General features: G+C 46.9%; 1 protein-coding gene across 1 annotated transcript in view; it reads right to left on the bottom strand.

The window, feature by feature from the left end:
• cdx1b (caudal type homeobox 1 b) overlaps positions 1 to 14,287 on the bottom strand; it is a 73,874-nt gene extending 59,587 nt beyond the window's left edge. Inside the window, exon 1 of the mRNA XM_073067091.1 lies at positions 13,760 to 14,287. Within this exon, the coding sequence (XP_072923192.1) occupies positions 13,760 to 14,198 (439 nt within the window). The 5' untranslated portion in view covers positions 14,199 to 14,287. The remainder of the gene's footprint in view (positions 1 to 13,759) is intronic.
• Positions 14,288 to 19,611: the final 5,324 nt, after the last annotated feature.

Below are 19,611 nucleotides of genomic sequence, written 5' to 3'. Positions count from 1 at the left end.
TTCACTGGAATTCAGAAGAATGAGGGGTCACCTCATTGAAACCTATCAAATGGTGAAAGGCCTTGACAGAGTGGATGGGGAAAGGATGTTTCTTATGGTGGGAGAGTCTAAGACCAGAGGACGGAGCCTCAGGATAGAGTGGCGTCCTTTTGGAACTGAGGTGGGAAGGAATTTCTTTAGCCAGAGAGTGGTGAATCTGTAGAATTCATTGCCACAGACAGCAGTGGAAGCCCAGTCTTTATGTATATTTAAGGGAAAGGTTTACGTGTGTTCATTGTTCAATCGGATGGCAGAAGAGGAGAAGTTCCTGAATTGTTGGGTATGTATCTTTAGGCTCCTATACCTCCTCTTTGATGGTAGCAATGAGAAGAGGGCATGTCCTGGGTGATGGAGATTCTTATTGATGGATGCCTTCTCTTTGAGGCATTGCCTTTTGAAGGTGATCTTGATGCTGGGGAGGGTTGTACTCACAATGGAAATGGAGCTGACACAGAGTTTACAACTTTCCACACATCACCGAGGATCTGACGTGGTCTCTACATACCAGCTGTGCAGTGAAAAAAGCACAACAGCACCTCTTTCACCTCAGATGGTTGAGGAAGTTTGGCAAAAGTCCCCAAATCCTCAGAACTTTCTACAGGGGCACAATTGAGAGCATCCTGACTGGCTGCATCATTGCCTGGTATGGGAACTGTACTTCCCTCAATTGCAGGACTCTGCAGAGTGTGGTGCAGACAGCCCAGCGCATCTGTAGATGGGAACTTCCCACTATTCAGGACACTTACAAAGACAGGTGTGTGAAAAGGGCCCAAAGGATCATTGGGGATCCGAGTCACCCTGACCACAAACTGTTCCAGCTGCTACCACCCGGGAAACAGTACCACAGCATAACAGCCTGGACCAACAGACTCCGTGACAGCTTCTTCCACCAGGACATCAGACTGAATAATTCATGCTGATACAATTGTATTTCTATGTTATATTGACTGTCATGTTGTATATACTATTTATTACAAATGAGTATAATTTGCACATTCCACATTTAGACAGAACGTAACGTAAAGATGTTTACTCATATATGTGAAGGATGCAATAAAGTCAGTTGAATTCCAATCATGCGCAGTACAACCGCTCCCCCCGATACCAGAGGGTGATGCCTCCTGTCAGAACACTCCCCACAGTACATCTGCACAAATCTGTCAGTGTCTCAAGTCAAGTCACTTTTTATTCTCATTCCCACCATAACTGCTGGTACCGTACACAGTAAAAACAAGACAACGTTTTTCAGGACCATGGTGTTACACGACACAGTACAAAAACTGTGGAAAAAAAACGTTAAAAAAAACACAGAAAAAAAATTACACTAGACTACAGACCTACCCAGGACTGCATAAAGTGCACAAAACAGTGCAGGCAGTACAATAAATAATAAACAGGACAATAGGGCAAGGTGTCAGTCCAGGCTTCAGGTATTGAGGAATCTGATAGCTTGGGGGAAGAAACTGTTACATAGTCTGGTCGTGAGAGCCCGAATGCTTCGGAGCCTTTTCCCAGACGGCAGGAGGGAGAAGAGATTGTATGAGGGATGCGTGGGGTCCTTCATAATGCTGTTTCCTTTGGGGATGCAGCGTGTAGTGTAAATGCCCGTGATGGCGGGAAGAGAGACCCCGATGATCTTCTCAGCTGACCTCACTATCCACTACAGGGTCTTGCAATCCGAGATGGTGCAATTTCTGAACCAGGCAGTGATGCAGCTGCTCAGGATGCTCTCAATACAACCCCTGTAGAATGTGGTGAGGATGGGGGGGGTGGGAGATGGACTCTCCTCAGCCTTCGCAGAAAGTAGAAACTTTGGTGACATATCAATTTTCCTCAGACTCCTAACGGAATATAGCTGCTTGCAGCACAGTAGCATAGCAGTCAGCACAGTCGCTTTTCACTGCCAGCTGTAATGTCAGAGTTCAATCCTCATTGCTATCTGTAAGAGGTTTGTACCATCTCCCGGTGATACCTGGTTTTGCTCCTGTACCTAATGAAGTGGCCACTGGGTTTACGTTTGTGGTCTTCTGCTGCTGTAGCCCATCCACTTCAAGGTTTGATGTGTCGTGCATTCGGAGATGCTCTTCTGCACACCACTGTTGTAATGCACGGTTATCTGACTTACTGTCACCTTCCTGTCAGCTTGAACCAGTCTGGCCATTCACCTCTGACCTCTCTCATTAACAAGGCATTTTTGCCCACAGATCTGTCTCTCTGCATGTTTTTTTGTTTTTCATACCATTCTCTGTAAACCCTAGAGCAAGGTTTCTGAACCTAGGGTCCATGGACCTCTTGCTTAAAGGTATCGGTCCATGGCATAAAGAAGATTGGAATCCCTACAGCTTGAGATACTCAAACCACCCCGTCTGGCACCAACCATTATTCGACAGTCAAAGTCACTTAGGTCACATTTCTTCCCCATTCTGATGTTTGGTCTGAACAATAAATGAACCCCTTGACCCTGTCTGTATGTTTTTATGCATTGAGTTGCTGCCACATGATTGGCTGATTAAATATCAGCATTAATGAGCAGGTGTATCTGGCCACTGAGTGTTCATTGAAACATACAGTGAAACGTGTCATCTGCACTAACAACCAACACAATCTAGGGATGTGCTGGGGGCAGCCGGCAAATGTCACTACACATCCTGGTGCCAACATAGCATACCCACAATGCTCGGCGGAACACAAACGACCAAACAAGTCTTTTCCCGGTACATTTTCCGTCAAAGTATCCTCCACAAACTGCACTTAGAGAAAGATGCTCTCACAGAGCCATCGAGTCACGTAGCACAGAAACAGGCCCTTTGGCCCATCTCACCCATGCCAGAGGTGAGCTAGTCACATCAGCCCACATGGGCGCCATGTTGGCGTAGCAGATAATGTTACGCCATTACTGCTGAGGGCGCAGGAAATTCTGACATAGTCTGTACATCCTCCTGGTGAAACGGCTGCTCGGGTTTCCTCCCACGTCCAAAGGGATACCAGTCAGTAGGTTTCTTGCTCATTGTAAATTGACTCACGATTAGGCTAGTGCTAAAAATTGCTGTGTGACATGGCCCAAAGGGGCCTATTCTGTGCTTGTTCTCAATAAAAATGTAAATACTTGGCCCGCAGCCCTCTTAGCCTTTTCTATTTATAAATTTATCCAGATGGCGTTTAAACATTGCTAATGTGCTCGACTCAGCCACTGTTTCTGGCAGTTTGTTCCACATACTCCCCACACGCGGCGTGAAGCTGTTCCCAATCTCTCCCCTATTGCAGAGATCTCTGGACAAACAGGAGGAAGAGGGCAATCAATATCTCACACAGTAGTCTCCATCTTAAAAGGAGTGTTTTAAAGAGGAGAGGCGAAGAGGCATGAGGGTGGAATTCCAAAGTTCAGGCCAGGCAGCTGGTGAGGTCATGATTAAAACCACAGATGGACTAGACACCAACAAGTTTAGGAAGAGAGGGCTCTTTGATGGAGTGTTGTGGGAGGCTACAGATGAGGGCATCTTAAAACATTCACCACACGAACTGTTGGAGGAACTCAGCAAGTCTGGCAGCATCAGTGAAAATGAATAAAGAGTCGGTGTTTCAGGCCAAGACCCTCCGGCCTCAGCCCAAAACATCCACTACAGATTCATTTCTACAGATGCTGCCAGACCTGCTAAGTTCCTCCAGCAGTTTATGCATTGCTCTGGATTCCCAGCATGTACAGAGTCTCTTGTGTTTACTGAAACATGCAATTCATATTTTTATTTTTTTTTACTTGGAGATACAATGCAGAACAGCCCCTTTGGGCCCAATGAGTCACATCACCCAGCAACCCAAGCTTATCTCTAGCCTAATCACGGGACAGTTTGCGATGACCAATTAACCTACTGACCGGTACACCTTTGGACTGGTTTAGACCTACTATTCCTCCCTCGTTAAGTGATCTAAAACTTGTAGTATACATAAGAGCTAGTATAGATTATGTATACATTGTAGTATACATTATGATTTTCCCAATCAATAAAGAAGCACAAGAATTAACATTTCGTGAACTCCCTTTTAAAGTAGTTCATAATCAATTTACTTATCTTGGGATTACAGTCACAAGGAAGTTTAAAGATCTCTTTCGTGAAAATTTTGCCAATCTTTCATATGCTATAAAACAGAGTCAGTTACAATGGTCACCTCTTTCTATGTCTTTGGTAGGTCGTATTAATGTTGTTAAAATGTATGTTCTCCCTAAACTTTTATATTTATTTCAATCAATCCCAATTTTTATTCCTAAATCTTTTTTTGATTCCTTAGACTATTATTTTGTCATATCTGTGGAAGAATAAGCGCTCTAGAATTAATAAAGGTTATCTCCAAAAATCTAAAAAGGAGGGTGGCATGGCTTTACCTAACTTTCGTTTATATTATTGGGCAGCCAATATAAGTTGTGCTACCTTTTGGTCTTTTTTCCATGGCCAACCCGAGTGCCCTAATTGGGTGGCAATGGAGTTGAGCTCCACTAAAGAATTATCTATCTCTGCACTTCTTGGCTCTGTACTCCCTAGTAGTTTGTCCAGATTAATTGTTAATCCTCTTGTTAGACACACTTTGCGTATATGGGCTCAGTTTAGGAAATTTTATGGTTTCCATGGTTTTTCCTTTTCTAGCCCTATCTTACATAATCACCTTTTTTACCTACTACGTATGATTCAGCATTCCATGATTGGTATAGGGAGGGCATTAGACATTTTGAAGATCTTTTTAATGATAATCGCTTCGCTTCTTTTCAACAGCTCTCTGCTAAGTTCAATCTGCCCAATGCTCATTTTTTCGGGTATCTCCAAATTAGACACTTTACTACTCCTTTAATTCCTAACTTCCCTGAAATGCCTGAGAAAAATGTTATGGACTTATTTCTTTCTATTAATCCACTAGGTAAAGGTTTAATATCATTTATTCGTGATAAATTAGCAGCCTTACGACGTGCCCCTGTGGATAAAATTAAAATGGCATGGGAGCATGATTTAAATACCTCCTTATCTGATGAGACTTGGGACTCGATTCTCAAATCGGTTAATTCAACCTCTCTTTGTGCTCGCCATTGCCTTTTACAGCTTAAGATTGTTCATAGAGCCCATATGTCTAAATCTAAATTATCTCGATTTTACCCTAACATCAGTCCGCTTTGTGATAAATGCAAAAGGGGTGAGGCCCCTCTCATTCATATGTACTGGTTGTCCTAGCTTGGAGAAATTTTGGAAAGATGTCTTCATAACGTTATCGCATATTCTGAATCACCACCTAGAACCTAACCCTTTAATTGCTTTGTTCGGTTTCTGGGGCAAGACAGATTTACGTCTGAGTTCGACTAAGTGTCGAATATTATCTTTTGCCTCTCTCCTGGCTAGACGTTTAATCCTCCTTAGATGGAGAGATGTTGCCCCGCCCACGCATGCTCAATGGCTTAATAATATTATGTCCTGCTTAGACCTTGAAAAAATTCATTATTCAGTTCTTAATTCGGATTTAATGTTCCATAAGGTCTGGGGACCTTTTATTGAGTACTTTCATAACCTTCCTCTTGACTAAGGTTTTTTTTTGGTCCCTTGCTTTCAGCTCCTTTTTTTTGTTGGTAGTAGGCATTAATATCTTCTGTTGCTAAGAGTATTTACAGTTTGGGGGGTTTGATTGTCCTGATTTATATTCTCTATATTGTGTTGTGGTTGGTCTGGAGTTTTTTTTTGTTGTGGGGCTTGGGGAGGATACTAATTTTACATGTCTTCAATTTGGGTGCTTTCTCAATTATCTTTCTTTGTATCATATTATTATTGTATGTTTATTTTTGCACTGTATTAATGTTCATTTTGATCTGGTTTTTTTATCTGTAGCTATGTAGAAAATGTATTAAAAAACTAATTAAAAAAATTTAAAAATTTGTAGTAACCCTGTTCTACCTCCTTGAAGTAGATGTCAGATGTCAAAATAGACACTAAAAGGCCATTCAGCCCATTGAGGCTAGACTGTCCTGCCTCACCTCTGGGTGTTTCGTCTACTTCCAATTCAGAATCCAGCTTCATTTTACCAGCATATGTCATGAAATTTGTGGCAGCAGTACATTGCATACATAATAATAACAAACTATAAATTACAGTAAGAAATATAATTTTTAAAATTATAATAGTTCGTGCCAGAAGACAGCCAAAAATAGTGATTTAATGTTCATGGATTGGTTCATTGTCCAATCATAAATCTGATGGCAGAGGGGAAGACACTGTTCCTAACATGTTGAGTGTGTGTCTTTAGGTTTCCGCACTTCCTCCCTGATGGTAGTAATGAGAAGAGGGCATGTCCTGGGTGATGGGGTCCGTAATGATGGATGCCACCTTTTTGAAGTATTGTCTTTTGAAGATGCCCTCGATGCTGGGAGGCTGGTCCCCATGATGGAGCTGGCTGAGTTTACAACTTTCTGCAGCTGTTTCTGATCCTGTGCAGTGACCCCTCCATACCAGATAGTGAGGCAGCCAGTTAGAATGCTCTCCACGATGCATCTGTAAAAATTTGCCAATCTCCCTTATAGCATTGGATCTCTGCCCAAGATCACTTCATTTAAAGAAGCTTCTAATAAATCCATTCCATTCTTTTCCCAATTTCCTGCGAGCAATCTTGCAAATCAAAAGATCTTCGGAATAATATTCTTCATCGCCATCTGGCCCAAGTCACTCAGAGATGGTCTAGCCAGTGCTGGTGAGCGGACTGTTCTCATCACAGTCAGGACTTTTCTCTCTGGAGTGAGGGAGGATGGCAGCTAGATGGTATATGGATGAAGGAAAAATAGAGGGCTATGTGAGAGGGAAGGGCTAGATTGACATTGGAGTAGGGTAAAAGTCAGCACAACATCATGGGCTGAAGGGCCTGTACTGTAATGTTCTATGTTTTATCACAAGTTTGAATAGGCGAGGACTTTGTGCCTTTGAGCATGGGACATATATGTACTTTGATAATAAATTTACTTTGAACTTTTGAACTCTGAGGGGAGATTTGATAGAGGTATGCAAAATTATGAGCAGTAGAGATAGGGTAAGTGCAAGCAGGCTTTTTCCACTGAGGTTGGGTGAGAGTGCAACTAGGTCATGGATTAAGAGTGAAAGGTGAAATGCTTAAGGGGAACGTTAAGGGAAATCTCATTTAGAGAGGGTGGTGAGAGTGTGGAACACACTGCCAGCGCAAGTGGTGGATGCAATTATGAGGGGTATAGATGGGGTAAATGCAAGCAGGCTTTTTCCACTGAGGTTGGGTGGGACTACAGTGAGAGGTCATGGATTCAGGTGAAAGGTGAAATGTTTGTGGGGCTTCTTCACTCAGAGGGTGGTGAGAGTGTGCAACGAGCTGCCAGCGTAAGTGGTGGACGTGGGCTTGATTTCAACATTTAGGAGGTTTACATTTCTACCTGGATGGGAGGGGTTTGGACAGCTATGGCTGGCTGCAGGTCAATGGGACATTTTACCTGGATTTATTTGTGCTGATGTCAATAACAAAGGTTACAAAGTACAGTCTTGAACCACCAGTCTCATTTTTATTTCAATACACAAGCTTAAATTACCATCGATGCTGGCCCTCACTTTTTTACATGTTGATGAAAAACATGTTATGAGTAATGTAGGATTTAGGAAGGCTTTGGGAAGTTGTGTTGCAGTTATATAAGACATGGGTGAGGCCACATTTGCTACTGTACCACATAGGTACAGAAATATCAGGAGCCACACCTCCCCTGGCAAACCTCACCCTTTACCCCAGGCCCTCTAATACTGGCACCATCCTTGTAAATCTTCTCTGTAACCTTTCCAGTTTAGCCACATCTTTCCTATAACAGGGTGAGCAAAACAGTGCGGAGAAGCCGAGAGTGGTCTTATCAACCACTTCAGATCAGATTCAGATGCTGTCGCAGGAAAGCAGCATCCATCGTCAGGGACCCCCACCACCCGGGCCACGCTCTCTTCTCACTGCTGCCATCCATCGTCAGGGACCCCCACCACCCGGGCCATGCTCTCTTCTCACTGCTGCCATCCATCGTCAGGGACCCCCACCACCCGGGCCACGCTCTCTTCTCACTGCCGCCATCAGGGACCCCCACCACCCAGGCCACGCTCTCTTCTCACTGCCGCCATCAGGGACCCCCACCACCCGGGCCACGCTCTCTTCTCGCTGCTGCCATCAGGGACCCCCACCACCCGGGCCACGCTCTCTTCTCACTGCTGCCATCCATCATCAGGGACCCCCACCACCCGGGCCACGCTCTCTTCTCACTGCTACCATCCATCGTCAGGGACCCCCACCACCCAGGCCACGCTCTCTTCTCACTGCAGCCATCCATCATCAGGGACCCCCACCACCCGGGCTATGCTCTCTTCTCACTGCTACCATCCATCATCAGGGACCCCCACCACCCGGGCTATGCTCTCTTCTCACTGCAGCCATCCATCATCAGGGACCCCCACCACCCAGGCCACGCTCTCTTCTCACTGCTACCATCCATCATCAGGGACCCCCACCACCCGGGCTATGCTCTCTTCTCACTGCTGCCATCAGGGACCCCCACCACCCGGGCCACGCTCTCTTCTCGCTGCTGCCATCAGTAGCTCAGGACCCTCACCACCCGGGCCACGCTCTCTTCTCACTGCAGCATCCATCATCAGGGACCCCCACCACCCGGGCTATGCTCTCTTCTCACTGCTGCCATCAGGGACCCCCACCACCCGGGCCACGCTCTCTTCTCACTGCTACCATCCATCGTCAGGGACCCCCACCACCCGGGCCACGCTCTCTTCTCACTGCTGCCATCAGGGACCCCCACCACCCGGGCCACGCTCTCTTCTCACTGCAGCATCCATCATCAGGGACCCCCACCACCCGGGCTATGCTCTCTTCTCACTGCTGCCATCAGGGACCCCCACCACCCGGGCCACGCTCTCTTCTCACTGCTACCATCCATCGTCAGGGACCCCCACCACCCGGGCCACGCTCTCTTCTCACTGCTGCCATCAGGGACCCCCACCACCTGGGCCACACTCTCTTCTCACTGCTGCCATCAGGAGCCTCAGGACCCTCACGACCAGGTTCAGGAACAGTTATTACCCCTCAGCCATCGGGCTCCAGAACCAGAGAGATAACTTCACTGACTGCAATAGTCACAATATTTATTTCTTTATTTTCTCTTTGTACTTGCACAGTTTGTTGTCTTTTACACGTTGGTTGTTTGTCCTATTGGGTGAGGTCTTTCATTGTTTCTATTGTGTTTCTTAGATTTGCTGTGAATGATCACAAGAAATTAAATCTCAGGGTAGTGCGTGTATATGTACTTCAATAATAAATTTACTTTGAACATTTGGAGTACTGTGTTTCCGGTTTGGTTAAGCTGTTATAGGAATGATGGCATTGAACTGGAAGGAATGGAGAAAAGGTTTATCAGGTTTGTCTGGTCTTGGGACCCGAGTTACAAGGGAGATATTGTGTGGACTGTGACTTTATTCCCTGAAACATAGGAGGTGACATGATAGTTATGTAAAAGGTCATGAGGAGCAGAGGCAGGGTGGAAGCACATTGTCTTTTTCCCAGGGAGGAATTACCAAAAACAAACGGGCATAGATTTAAAACACAAAACAATCTGCAAATGCTGGAAATCCAGAGAAACACACACAAAATGCTGGAAGAACATAGGTCCAGCAGCATCTATGGAAATTGTTTCAAGCCAAGACCTTTCTTCAGGACTAGGCCCTCTTCTTTAATTCCCCACTTTGGACCCTCTTACCTCTTCTCTTCTCCTCACCTGTTTATCACCTCCCTCTCTCCCTTCCCTTTCTCCCATGGTTCACTGTCCTCTCCAATCAGATTCCTTCTTTTCCACCAATCACCTCCCAGCTTCTTATTTTAACTCCCCTCTCCCACCCATCTGGCTTCATTTATTGCCTGCCAGGTCATCCTCCTTCCCCTTACCCTCCCTTCTTATTCTACCCTCTTCCCCCTTTCTTTCCAGTCCTGATGAAGGGTCTCGGTCCGAAACGTCGACTGTTTATTCCTTTCTGTTGTTGCTGCCTGTCCTGCTGAGTTCCTCCAGCATTTTAGAAACATAGAGTCATAGAACACTACAGCATAGAAACAGACCCTTCAGCCCATCTAGTCAGAGCCCAACCATTAATCTGCCTAGTTCCATCGACCTTCACCCAAACCATAGCCCTCCATATCCCTTCTATCCATGTCCCTATCCAATCTCCTCTTAAATATTGAAATTCAGCTCGCACACACCAGCTTGTTCCACACTTTCACCACCCTCTGAGTGAAGAAGTTTCCTCTCATTTCCCCTTAAACATTTCACCTTTTACCCTTAACCCATGACCTCTTGCTGTAGTCTCACCCTACCCAGTGGAAAAAGCCTGCTTGTATTTACCCTATCCATACCCCTGATAATTTTATGTACCTCTATCAAATCTCCCCTCAGTTGTGAAGGGGCATAGATTTGATGTCAAAGGCGAAAGATTTAAAAGAGGCAGGTATTGCAATCAAAGCGTGGTGTGTATTTGGAACGAGCTGTCAGAAACAGCGGTTGAAGCAGACACATTGGAAATATTTAAAAGCTGGTGTCAACATCTCCCAAGGTCAGTCCTGAGCCCAACATATTGATGCAGCTGCGAAGAGGACACACCAGTGGCTATATTAGCAGCTTGAGGAGACTCTCGCAACTTTCTACTGAGGCACCGTGGAGACCATTCTAACCGGTTGCATCCCCGTCTGGTGTGGAGGGGCCACTGCCCAGGATCGGAAACAGCTGCAGAAAGCTGTAAGCTCAGTCAGCTCCATCGCGGGCACCTTCAAAAGACAATGCCTCGAAAAGCTGGCATCCGTCACTGAGGACCCTTTTCTCAGGCAGGAGGTATAGGAGGCAAATTCCCAGCGTTTCAGGAACAGCTTCTTCCCCTCTGCCATCAGGTTTCTGAATGGACACTGATCCCATGAACACTACTTTCCCTCTCATTAGCTAATTTATTGCAATACAGCGCGGAACGGGTCTTTCCAACTCATTTGAGCAGCGTCACTCACCCAGCAGTCCCCCGGTTTAACCCTAGCCTAATCACGGGACAATTTACCACGACAATTAACCTACCAAACGGTGCATCTTTGTGAGAGGATAACACAGCACCTGGAAGAAACTCGCACAGTCATGGGAGAACATACAAACCCCTTACAGACAGCACTGGAGTTGAACCTGGCTCGCTGGTACCATAAAGCAATGTGCTAACCACTACACTCGCATATATATTTCTTATTGTTAATTAGAGTAATTTTTATATATTGCACGGTACTGCTGTCACAAAGCAACAAACTGTACTGCGTACGTCAGTGATAATAAACCGGATTTTAATTCTGATAGGAGAGCTACGGGTCAAACATGGGCAGATGGGACTATCTCACGGGGCAGCACAGCCAGCATGGATTAGTTGGGCTGAAGGGCCTCAGTCTGGCTGTGTGACTGTGGTTCTAGGATCTGCTTCTCCCCACAATCATCTGACCCCCCACCCCCCCCCCCCGCATCTCTGTCCATTCCAAGTTTCATTGATTTCCCGTCGGCAGCCTCCCCCTTCAACTCCTACAAGCCCGACCTCTGGGATCCTCTCCTCGGGGAGAGGCACAGTGACACAGCAGGTGTTGCTGCCGCCTCTCAATCCCACGCTCCGGCACTCTCAGCGTCTGGAGCCTGCACATCCGCTCTGTCACCACTTGGAACGTACAGGCCCTTCGGCCCACATTGTTGTGCTGAACCAATTGTATTAGTAGTCAAATGGCCAACTAAACTAATTCCTTCTGCCTACACACTGTCCATATCTTCCACCCCCTCTATCCTTACCCCCACTCCCTCTCCATTTCTTTCACTGAATCCCCCCTGCCTCAATCTGTACATTCATGTGCCTCGATCATATTTACCTTCACCACCCCTCACAGGTACCCAGAGCTCTCTATCATATTTACCCCCACAGGTACCCAGCGTTCTCTCTATCATATTTACCCCCACAGGCTCCCAGCATGCTCTCTCTATTATACTTACCCCCACCAGTTAGAGTACTGGGTAACTGGTGGGGGTAAGTATGATATTTACCTTATCATACTTAGTATGGTATCATATTTACCTTCCCCCCCCCCCACCAGTCACCCAGTGCTCTCTCTATCATATTTGCCCCCACCCCCCACACACCAGGAAGTGTGTTCCAGGACCCAGCACTCGCTGTGTTAACAACCTGCTCCACATATCTGCTTTCACAAAGCCCCTCTCACCTTCTACATTTTCAGCCCAGGGTTGACAGTCAGCACGGACTCATTGGGCCAAAGGGTCAGCACCCTCAAAACACTCCACTCCACTCCACTCAGCGACCTCCAAAGTAACAGTGTCAGCCCCTCTTTCCTTCTCTCACTCACTGACATAAATCACCACCCCTGACACTCACATTCACTCTCTCACACAGATACAGACGTGCATGCACACCCTGTACACATACATAGACACATACATAAACACACACACACACACACACACTCCCCCAGCCCTGTCTGAAAACACACACACACACACACACACACACACATACACACACACACACACACACACTCCCCCAGCCCTGTCTGAAAACACACACACACACACACACACACACACACACATACACACACACACTCCCTCAGCCCTGTCTGAAAACACACACACACACACACACACACACACACACACACACACACACACACACACACACACACACACACACACACACGCACACGCACACACGCACACACGCTCAGGTTAGTGGTCCCACTCCTTCATACAAAGTAAAGCATCACCACTTTCCCCCACCCCTCCCTCCACCCGCTCCTGGGTGACGATCTCAGCGGGTTCAATGGCGCAGTGGTATGACCATCGACTATCAGAGCCTACCCTCATCACATCCCACCTCCTGAAGGAACAGAAATCAGACACGTTCATCCAGTCGCAATACCTCAGAGTCTCTGAACACAGAGCTCCAAGCGTGGAGAACCCAACCCAGGAACAGGCCATTTGGCCCACAACGTCCATGCTGAACACAATGCCAAATTAAACTAAATCTCTCTGCCTGCATATGATCCACATCCCTCCAATCCCTGCACATTCGTGTGTCTAACACAGTCTGCGCTAATCAACCCTATGGTATCCATTTCTGCTCCACGCACCCACCTCCCTCTGAGTAAAAGGGAGGCATGCCCCACACATTTTTAAACAAGGACAGTGTTAGCATCACAGCGCCAGCAGTCAGTTCAATATCACTGCAGCGCCGTCTGATGGGAGTTCGTGCATTCTCCCCGTGACCGGCGTGGGTGCCCCCGGCTGCTCTGGTTTCCTCCCGACATACCGGTTAGGGGTAATAGTTGTGGGCATGAGCAGGGGGACACTCGGGGGCTGCCCAGCACATCCTCGGACTGTGCTGGTTGTTGACACAAATGACACATTTCACTGTATTGATGTACATGGGACAAATAAAGCCAATCTTTAATCTTTAAGACTTTAATCATACCTGCCTCCACCGGACATTCCAGTTACCTATGACTCTTTGTAAAAAGAAATTTTGCCCCAGGTATTTTAAGCCTCCCCCTCCCTTGCCTTAAATACACTGTGGGTTTCTGCTCTCCTTCACACAAGTGCCCTCTGCACAGCCCCCACCCTGATCTCCCCTCTTACCTTGAGGGTTCTGTTGAAGGCTCCGTCTCATCCAGTCGTAGGGATTCCGCTTGGGGGAGCCAGGCGAGAGCTGGGGGACTGCTGCGTTGACGGGCGGAAGGAGCCCAGCTGCACCTTGCGGCTGAACGGCAGCAAATTCCGAGGGCCCGAAGGGGAACTGCGACCCTGAGGAGCTCACGGGCACGGGGGCCGCCCCGCCGTAACTGTGCCATTCCTCGCGGGGTGGCATGTAGGGGGGACCCCAGGTACCGGCCGGCTGGGTGTGGTGGGGGTCAGGTCCGATGCTGGGGACGTGGTAACTAGGGAAGTCGGGGTACTGAGACGTGGGCGGAGGGGGAGGAGGAGGCGCGAAGTTCTGGGGGTTCAGGTTGAGAGCAGGGTGCCGCACAGAGTTAGAGTACATGTTCCCCTCCTTATCCAGAAGATAGCTGACATACATGTTGGCAGGCTCCAGTTCGGATCATGCTGCCTTCAACACTCCCCCGTCGAAGGACGCCTCTGGGCTCCACGCAGGGACCGCAACACTCCCTCCGCCACACGTAGATTGGCACACACGTACAGACACAAACACACACACACATGCGCACACACTCGCTCACACACACACACACACCTCAAGTTTCTCATTAACCACCTCTTGCTTAAAGCACACCTCGACATCTCTCTCTCTCTCTGTTTAACAGATTCACAAATTTGCATCGGAGGAGATTAGTGGCTGGGATCACAAGGTGAAGGAGGGGACGGAGTTTCTCTCCGGCCCACTATTGATAGAGAAAAGTTGAAACACCAACGACCAGCTCCCAGAGAGAGAGACAGAGAGAGCGAGTGGAGAGACAGAGGGAGACAGCGAGAGGGAGAGGAACAGAGAGAGAGAGGGAGAGGAGAGAGAAAAAGAGAGAGATACGGGGAGAGGGAGAGAGAGAAAGAGAGGGAGAGACAGAGAGGGAGAGGAACAGAGAGAGAGGAGAGAAAAAGAGAGAGATACAGAGAGGGAGAGAGAGAAAGTGAGTGAGAGAGATAGAGATAGAGAGAGAAAGACAGAGAGTGAGTGGAGAGACAGAGAGAGGGAGAGGAGAGAGAAAAAGAGAGATACAGGGAGGATGAGAGATAGAGAGACAGAGAGGGAAAAACCATAAGACCATAAGCCATAGGAACAGAATTAGGCCATTTGGCCGATCAGGTCTGCTCCACCATTCCATTATAACTGATTTATTATCTCAACCCCAGTCTCCTGTCTTTTCCATAACCTTCAATGCTCTGTTAAATCAATAAATTATCAACCTCCACTTTAAGTACACCCAATGACTCTGATTCCAAAGCCGTCTGAGGCAATAAAATTCACAGATTCACCACCCTCTGGCTAAATAAATTTTTCTTTATCTCTGTTCTAGATGGATGTCCCTTTATTCTGAGGCTGTGCCATACGGTCTTAGACTCTCCCATTGTAGGAACCATCCTCCCCACATCCATCAAAGGCTATCTAGGCCTTTCAATATTTGATAGGCTTCAATAAGATCCCCTTCATTCTTCTAAACTCCAGTGAGTACAGGCCCAGAGCCACCAAATGTTTCTCATACGTTCACCCTTTCATTCCTGGGACCTTTGTTCTGAAACTCCTCTGGACTCTCTCCCATGCCAGCACACCCTTTCCTAGATATGAGGCCCAAAACAACACTCCAAGTGCAGTCTGACCAATGCCTCAACATTGAAGCTCTGTACAGGATAGGGGTCAGAACTGAACCCTAGAACTCAGGAACTGAGAGGCAGCAACTCTACAGAACACCAACTCGATTTCATTCTCCACAGATGCTGCCTGACCTGTTTCCAGCACATCCTTGTTCAAAGTTCAAGTTCAAGGTAAATTTATCATCAATTGATCCTCATACATTAACTCTTTCATTCCTGGGATCATTCCCTTGAACTTCCTCTGGACCCTCTCCAATGGATCCCACAGATTCACCACCCTCTGGCTAAAGAGATTTCCCCTTATCACTGCTCTAAAGGGACGCTCTTCTGTTCTGAGACTGGACTCCTCCACTATAGGAAACAATGGTCTAGATGACCCATTGTTAAGAACAAGTACTCACCTTGTTTGTGTAGCGTCTAGCTCATCAACCCGCTATCCGCCATCCTCTCACCTCCCAACATTTTGTAATTAAGTTCCCTCTTCTTGGCCTGCTCCCCACTGCTCGTCCTAGTTGTCCTGTAAGGAGAGGTTTGGACAAACTGGTTTTTTCTTTGGAGTGGTGGAGGCTGAAGGAAGACCTGATAGACATTTATATAATATTACGAGAAGTGTAGAGAGAGCATAGAATTTACAGTGCAGTAGGAGCCCCTTGGTCCATGATATTGTGTTTATTCTGCATTCTGTTATTGTTTTACCTGGTTCTTTAAAGTTGTCATAGCCAGGGAAGGGGGTGGGGGAGTGTGTGGGTGGTAATGGGGATAAGCAGCCACTACTATTAAGTGCTCCCAATGGCGTACATCGGAAATAGCCTCTGACAACCAAGTCAAGCTCTGGGCCTTCACGTATGGTTTAGCTACTAAGCCAAACCAGTCGCTTTGGGCAGTGGTTGGCAGCTCATCTAGGAGAAGGAAAACTCTGATCTCAAACCTCCACTGCCTTGTGGCTATACCCACTCATGGGGAGGCTTCAGGAGTAAATAACCCTTGAGGAAAACTCCGGAGCTGGAGTCTCTAAGGCAACACTGACTGGCAGCTCCTGCGACGCTGCTGGTGACAAATTGTATCGGCCTCTGCCATTCCTTTGGATTTATCAGCTGTGTGGAGAGCGGGAGACTGCTACACTGACAACAGCTCGCTCTCTGTGCAGGCTTGTGTGTCACGTAGACAGCTCGGATGCAACATCCAATGTCGACCCTGACCACCGGGCAGTGTCAATATTTTTTATATTGTTCTACCTGATGCACTGGTCTGGTGAATTTTGATCTGTATAAACAACATACAAGATAATACTAAACCAGTTCCAATTCCAGCACCTTGACTTGATACACTGCCACTGTCGTTATTTTTTATTTTTAGCAATACAGGCACAGCAGCGTAGGCCCTACCAGCCCTTGTAGCCTCGGCACTCCGGCAACCTGATTAACCCTAAACTGATCACGGAACAATTTACAATTGACCAATCAGCCTTTGGACTGCGGGAGGAAACACATGCAACCCGCAGAAGGTCTCCTTACAGACCGCGCCAGAACTGAACTCTGAACTCCGGAATGCCCTGAGCTACATAGCATCGCGCTGAGCGCTACGTCACCGTGGCAATAATGCCCTTGTAGGGATTAAATCCAATTCCATTGAATCTATCTCCCAAAAAAAAATCAAAGTTCAAAGTAAGTTGATTATATCAAAGTACATAGGTGTCACCGTATACAGCCCTGAGATTTGTTTCCTTGTGGGCATTCACAGAAGAACAAAGAAACACAATAGAATCAATGGATGATCACGCTCAACGGGATGGACAAACAACCATTATGCAAAGGACAACAAGCTCTGCAAATTCATATAAAAAGAAATAATTAATAAATAAACAAATAAATGAATACCCCGTCGATGTAACCCCAGCCTAATCACAGGACAACCAATTAACCTGCTAACTGGTACATCTCTGCAGTGGGAGTGGGAACCAGGGCACCCGGAGCAAACCCATGCACTCACGGGGAGTACGTGCAAACTCCTTCCAGACAGCGGTGGAAACTGAACTCCACATTCCAGAGTGTCTCAAGCTCTAACAGTGTCACACTAACCGCTACCCTGTTGCGGTGCCAGGTACAATGTAAACACATAAAAATCTATGAAGTAGGTAACTAAATAAATAAACGGCAGCGTGAGATAACGGCACGGGAAGGAAGGGGATAAAGCTGTCCCAGATCCACTGAGTGGATTGTTTTCCCTTATTCTCCCTCAACGTACGGCACACAAACGAAAGCTTCTCTCTATCTCACAGGTGGGTCTAACACAGTGAACGGTCGGGCACCGGGGAGCGTGATGGAGCAACGGGATCTGGGAATACAGGTCCGTAATTCATGGAAAATGGTGTCATAGGTAGACAAGGTTGTAAAGAAATCTTTTGGCACATTGACCTTCAAACATCAAAGTACTGCGTACAGGAGATGGGATGTTATGTTGAAGTTGTACAAGACATTGGTGAGGTTTAATTTGGAGTACTGTGTGCAGTTTCCTGCCTCAAGGAAAGATGTAAATAAGATTGAAAGAGTACAGAGAAAACTTCAGGATGTTGTCAGGATTGGGGACCTGAGTTACAGGGAAAGATTGTATAGGTTAGGACTTTATTCCCTAGAACGTAAAAGATTGAGGGGAGATTTGATAAAGATATGCAAAATTATGAGGGGTATAGATAGGGTAAATCCCTTCTCTCTTTCCAATACACATTTTAGGAATGGATGAGAGGCATTGATCGTGTGGATAGTCAGAGGCTTTTTCTCAGGGCTGAGAAAAAAAGTGGCTAACACGAGAGGGCACAGGTTTAAGGTGCTTGGAAGTAGGTACAGAGGAGATGTCAGGGGTAAGCTTTTTACGCAGAGAGTGGTGAGTGCGTGGAATGGGCTGCCGGTGACTGTGGTGGAGGTGAATACGATAGGGTCTTTTAAAAGACTCCTGGATAGGTATATGGAGCTTAGAAAAATAGAGGGTAAGGACATGTTCAGCATAGCATTGTGGGCCGAAGGGCCTGTATTGTGCTGTAGGTTTTCTGTGTTTCTACATCAGACAGTAGAGCAGAGGAACATGACCTTCAGCCCTTACACCTGCACCAAAAACCATGAATGAAATTAAACCTCAGCTGCCCGCACAGGGTGCATATCACTCCATTCCCCGTGTATCTGTGTGTCTATGTACCAGCTTCTTACGAGCCACCACCCCTGGTAATCGGAAAACATGTAAATGTTTATGTGAGTGACGTATATCCATATTCCTTGATTCAATAAGTTGAGGGAACAAGACTCAAGGACTGTAAGTTCAAGTTTATTGACATCTGACTGTACAAAACAAGATTCCACTGGACCGCGGTGCGCCCACCAATCGATATCACAAAATCCATCAAACAAAATACAAGCTAATAAATATAATTCAAAATGCATGTATTGTGCTGCACAGTAAACAGCGTACAATTCGCTGTCCGAGTGACGAGATCTCAGTGGTGGTGGGGTATTCACTGGTCGCACAGCCTGAGGGAAGAAGCTGTTACCCAGTCTGGTCGTCCTAGTCCTGATGCTCCTGTACCTCCTTCCTGACGGTAGTGGGTCAGAGAGATTGTGGGACGGGTGGTAGGGATTCTCAACAATGCTTCAGGCCCTTCGTTTACAGGGTCCAGTAAGTGTCACAATGGGGGGGGGAGGGGGGGAAGATCTTTGTGTTTTTTGGCATTTTTTAAATTATCCCGTTGGTTTCTGGGGCCTGATGCCTTGCAGCTTCCATACCACACCAAGAGGACAGTCTCAGTGCGGCTCCTGGAGAAAGTCTGTCCCGGTAAGCAACAGGGAGACAAGTCATTGGTAAGACAGCACTCGGAGCATTACGTGTGGTTCTGGCCGGTCAGCTATAGGAAGGATGTTATTAATCGATAAAAGGTGCAGAAAAGATTTGCAGGATGTTGCTGGGAGTGGGCTGCCTGTGCTATAAGGAGTTATTTACATGTCTTACCAGGATAGGCTGAGCAAGTTCAGGCTTTTCTCTTTGGAGTGAAGGAGGATGAGAGGTGACTGGATAGAGGAGTACAAGATGATAGGAGACATAGATCGAGAGGACAGCCAGAGACTTTTCTCCAAGGTGGAAATGGCTAATAAAAGGGGCATAATTGGAGGAAAGTATTGGGG

This window comes from Hemitrygon akajei, chromosome 15 (genome assembly GCF_048418815.1).
Source record: "Hemitrygon akajei chromosome 15, sHemAka1.3, whole genome shotgun sequence".
Classification (NCBI taxonomy): Eukaryota; Metazoa; Chordata; class Chondrichthyes; order Myliobatiformes; family Dasyatidae; genus Hemitrygon; species Hemitrygon akajei.
The sequence above is the reverse complement of the archived record's forward strand: the minus strand, read 5'-3'. Positions and strand labels throughout refer to the sequence as shown.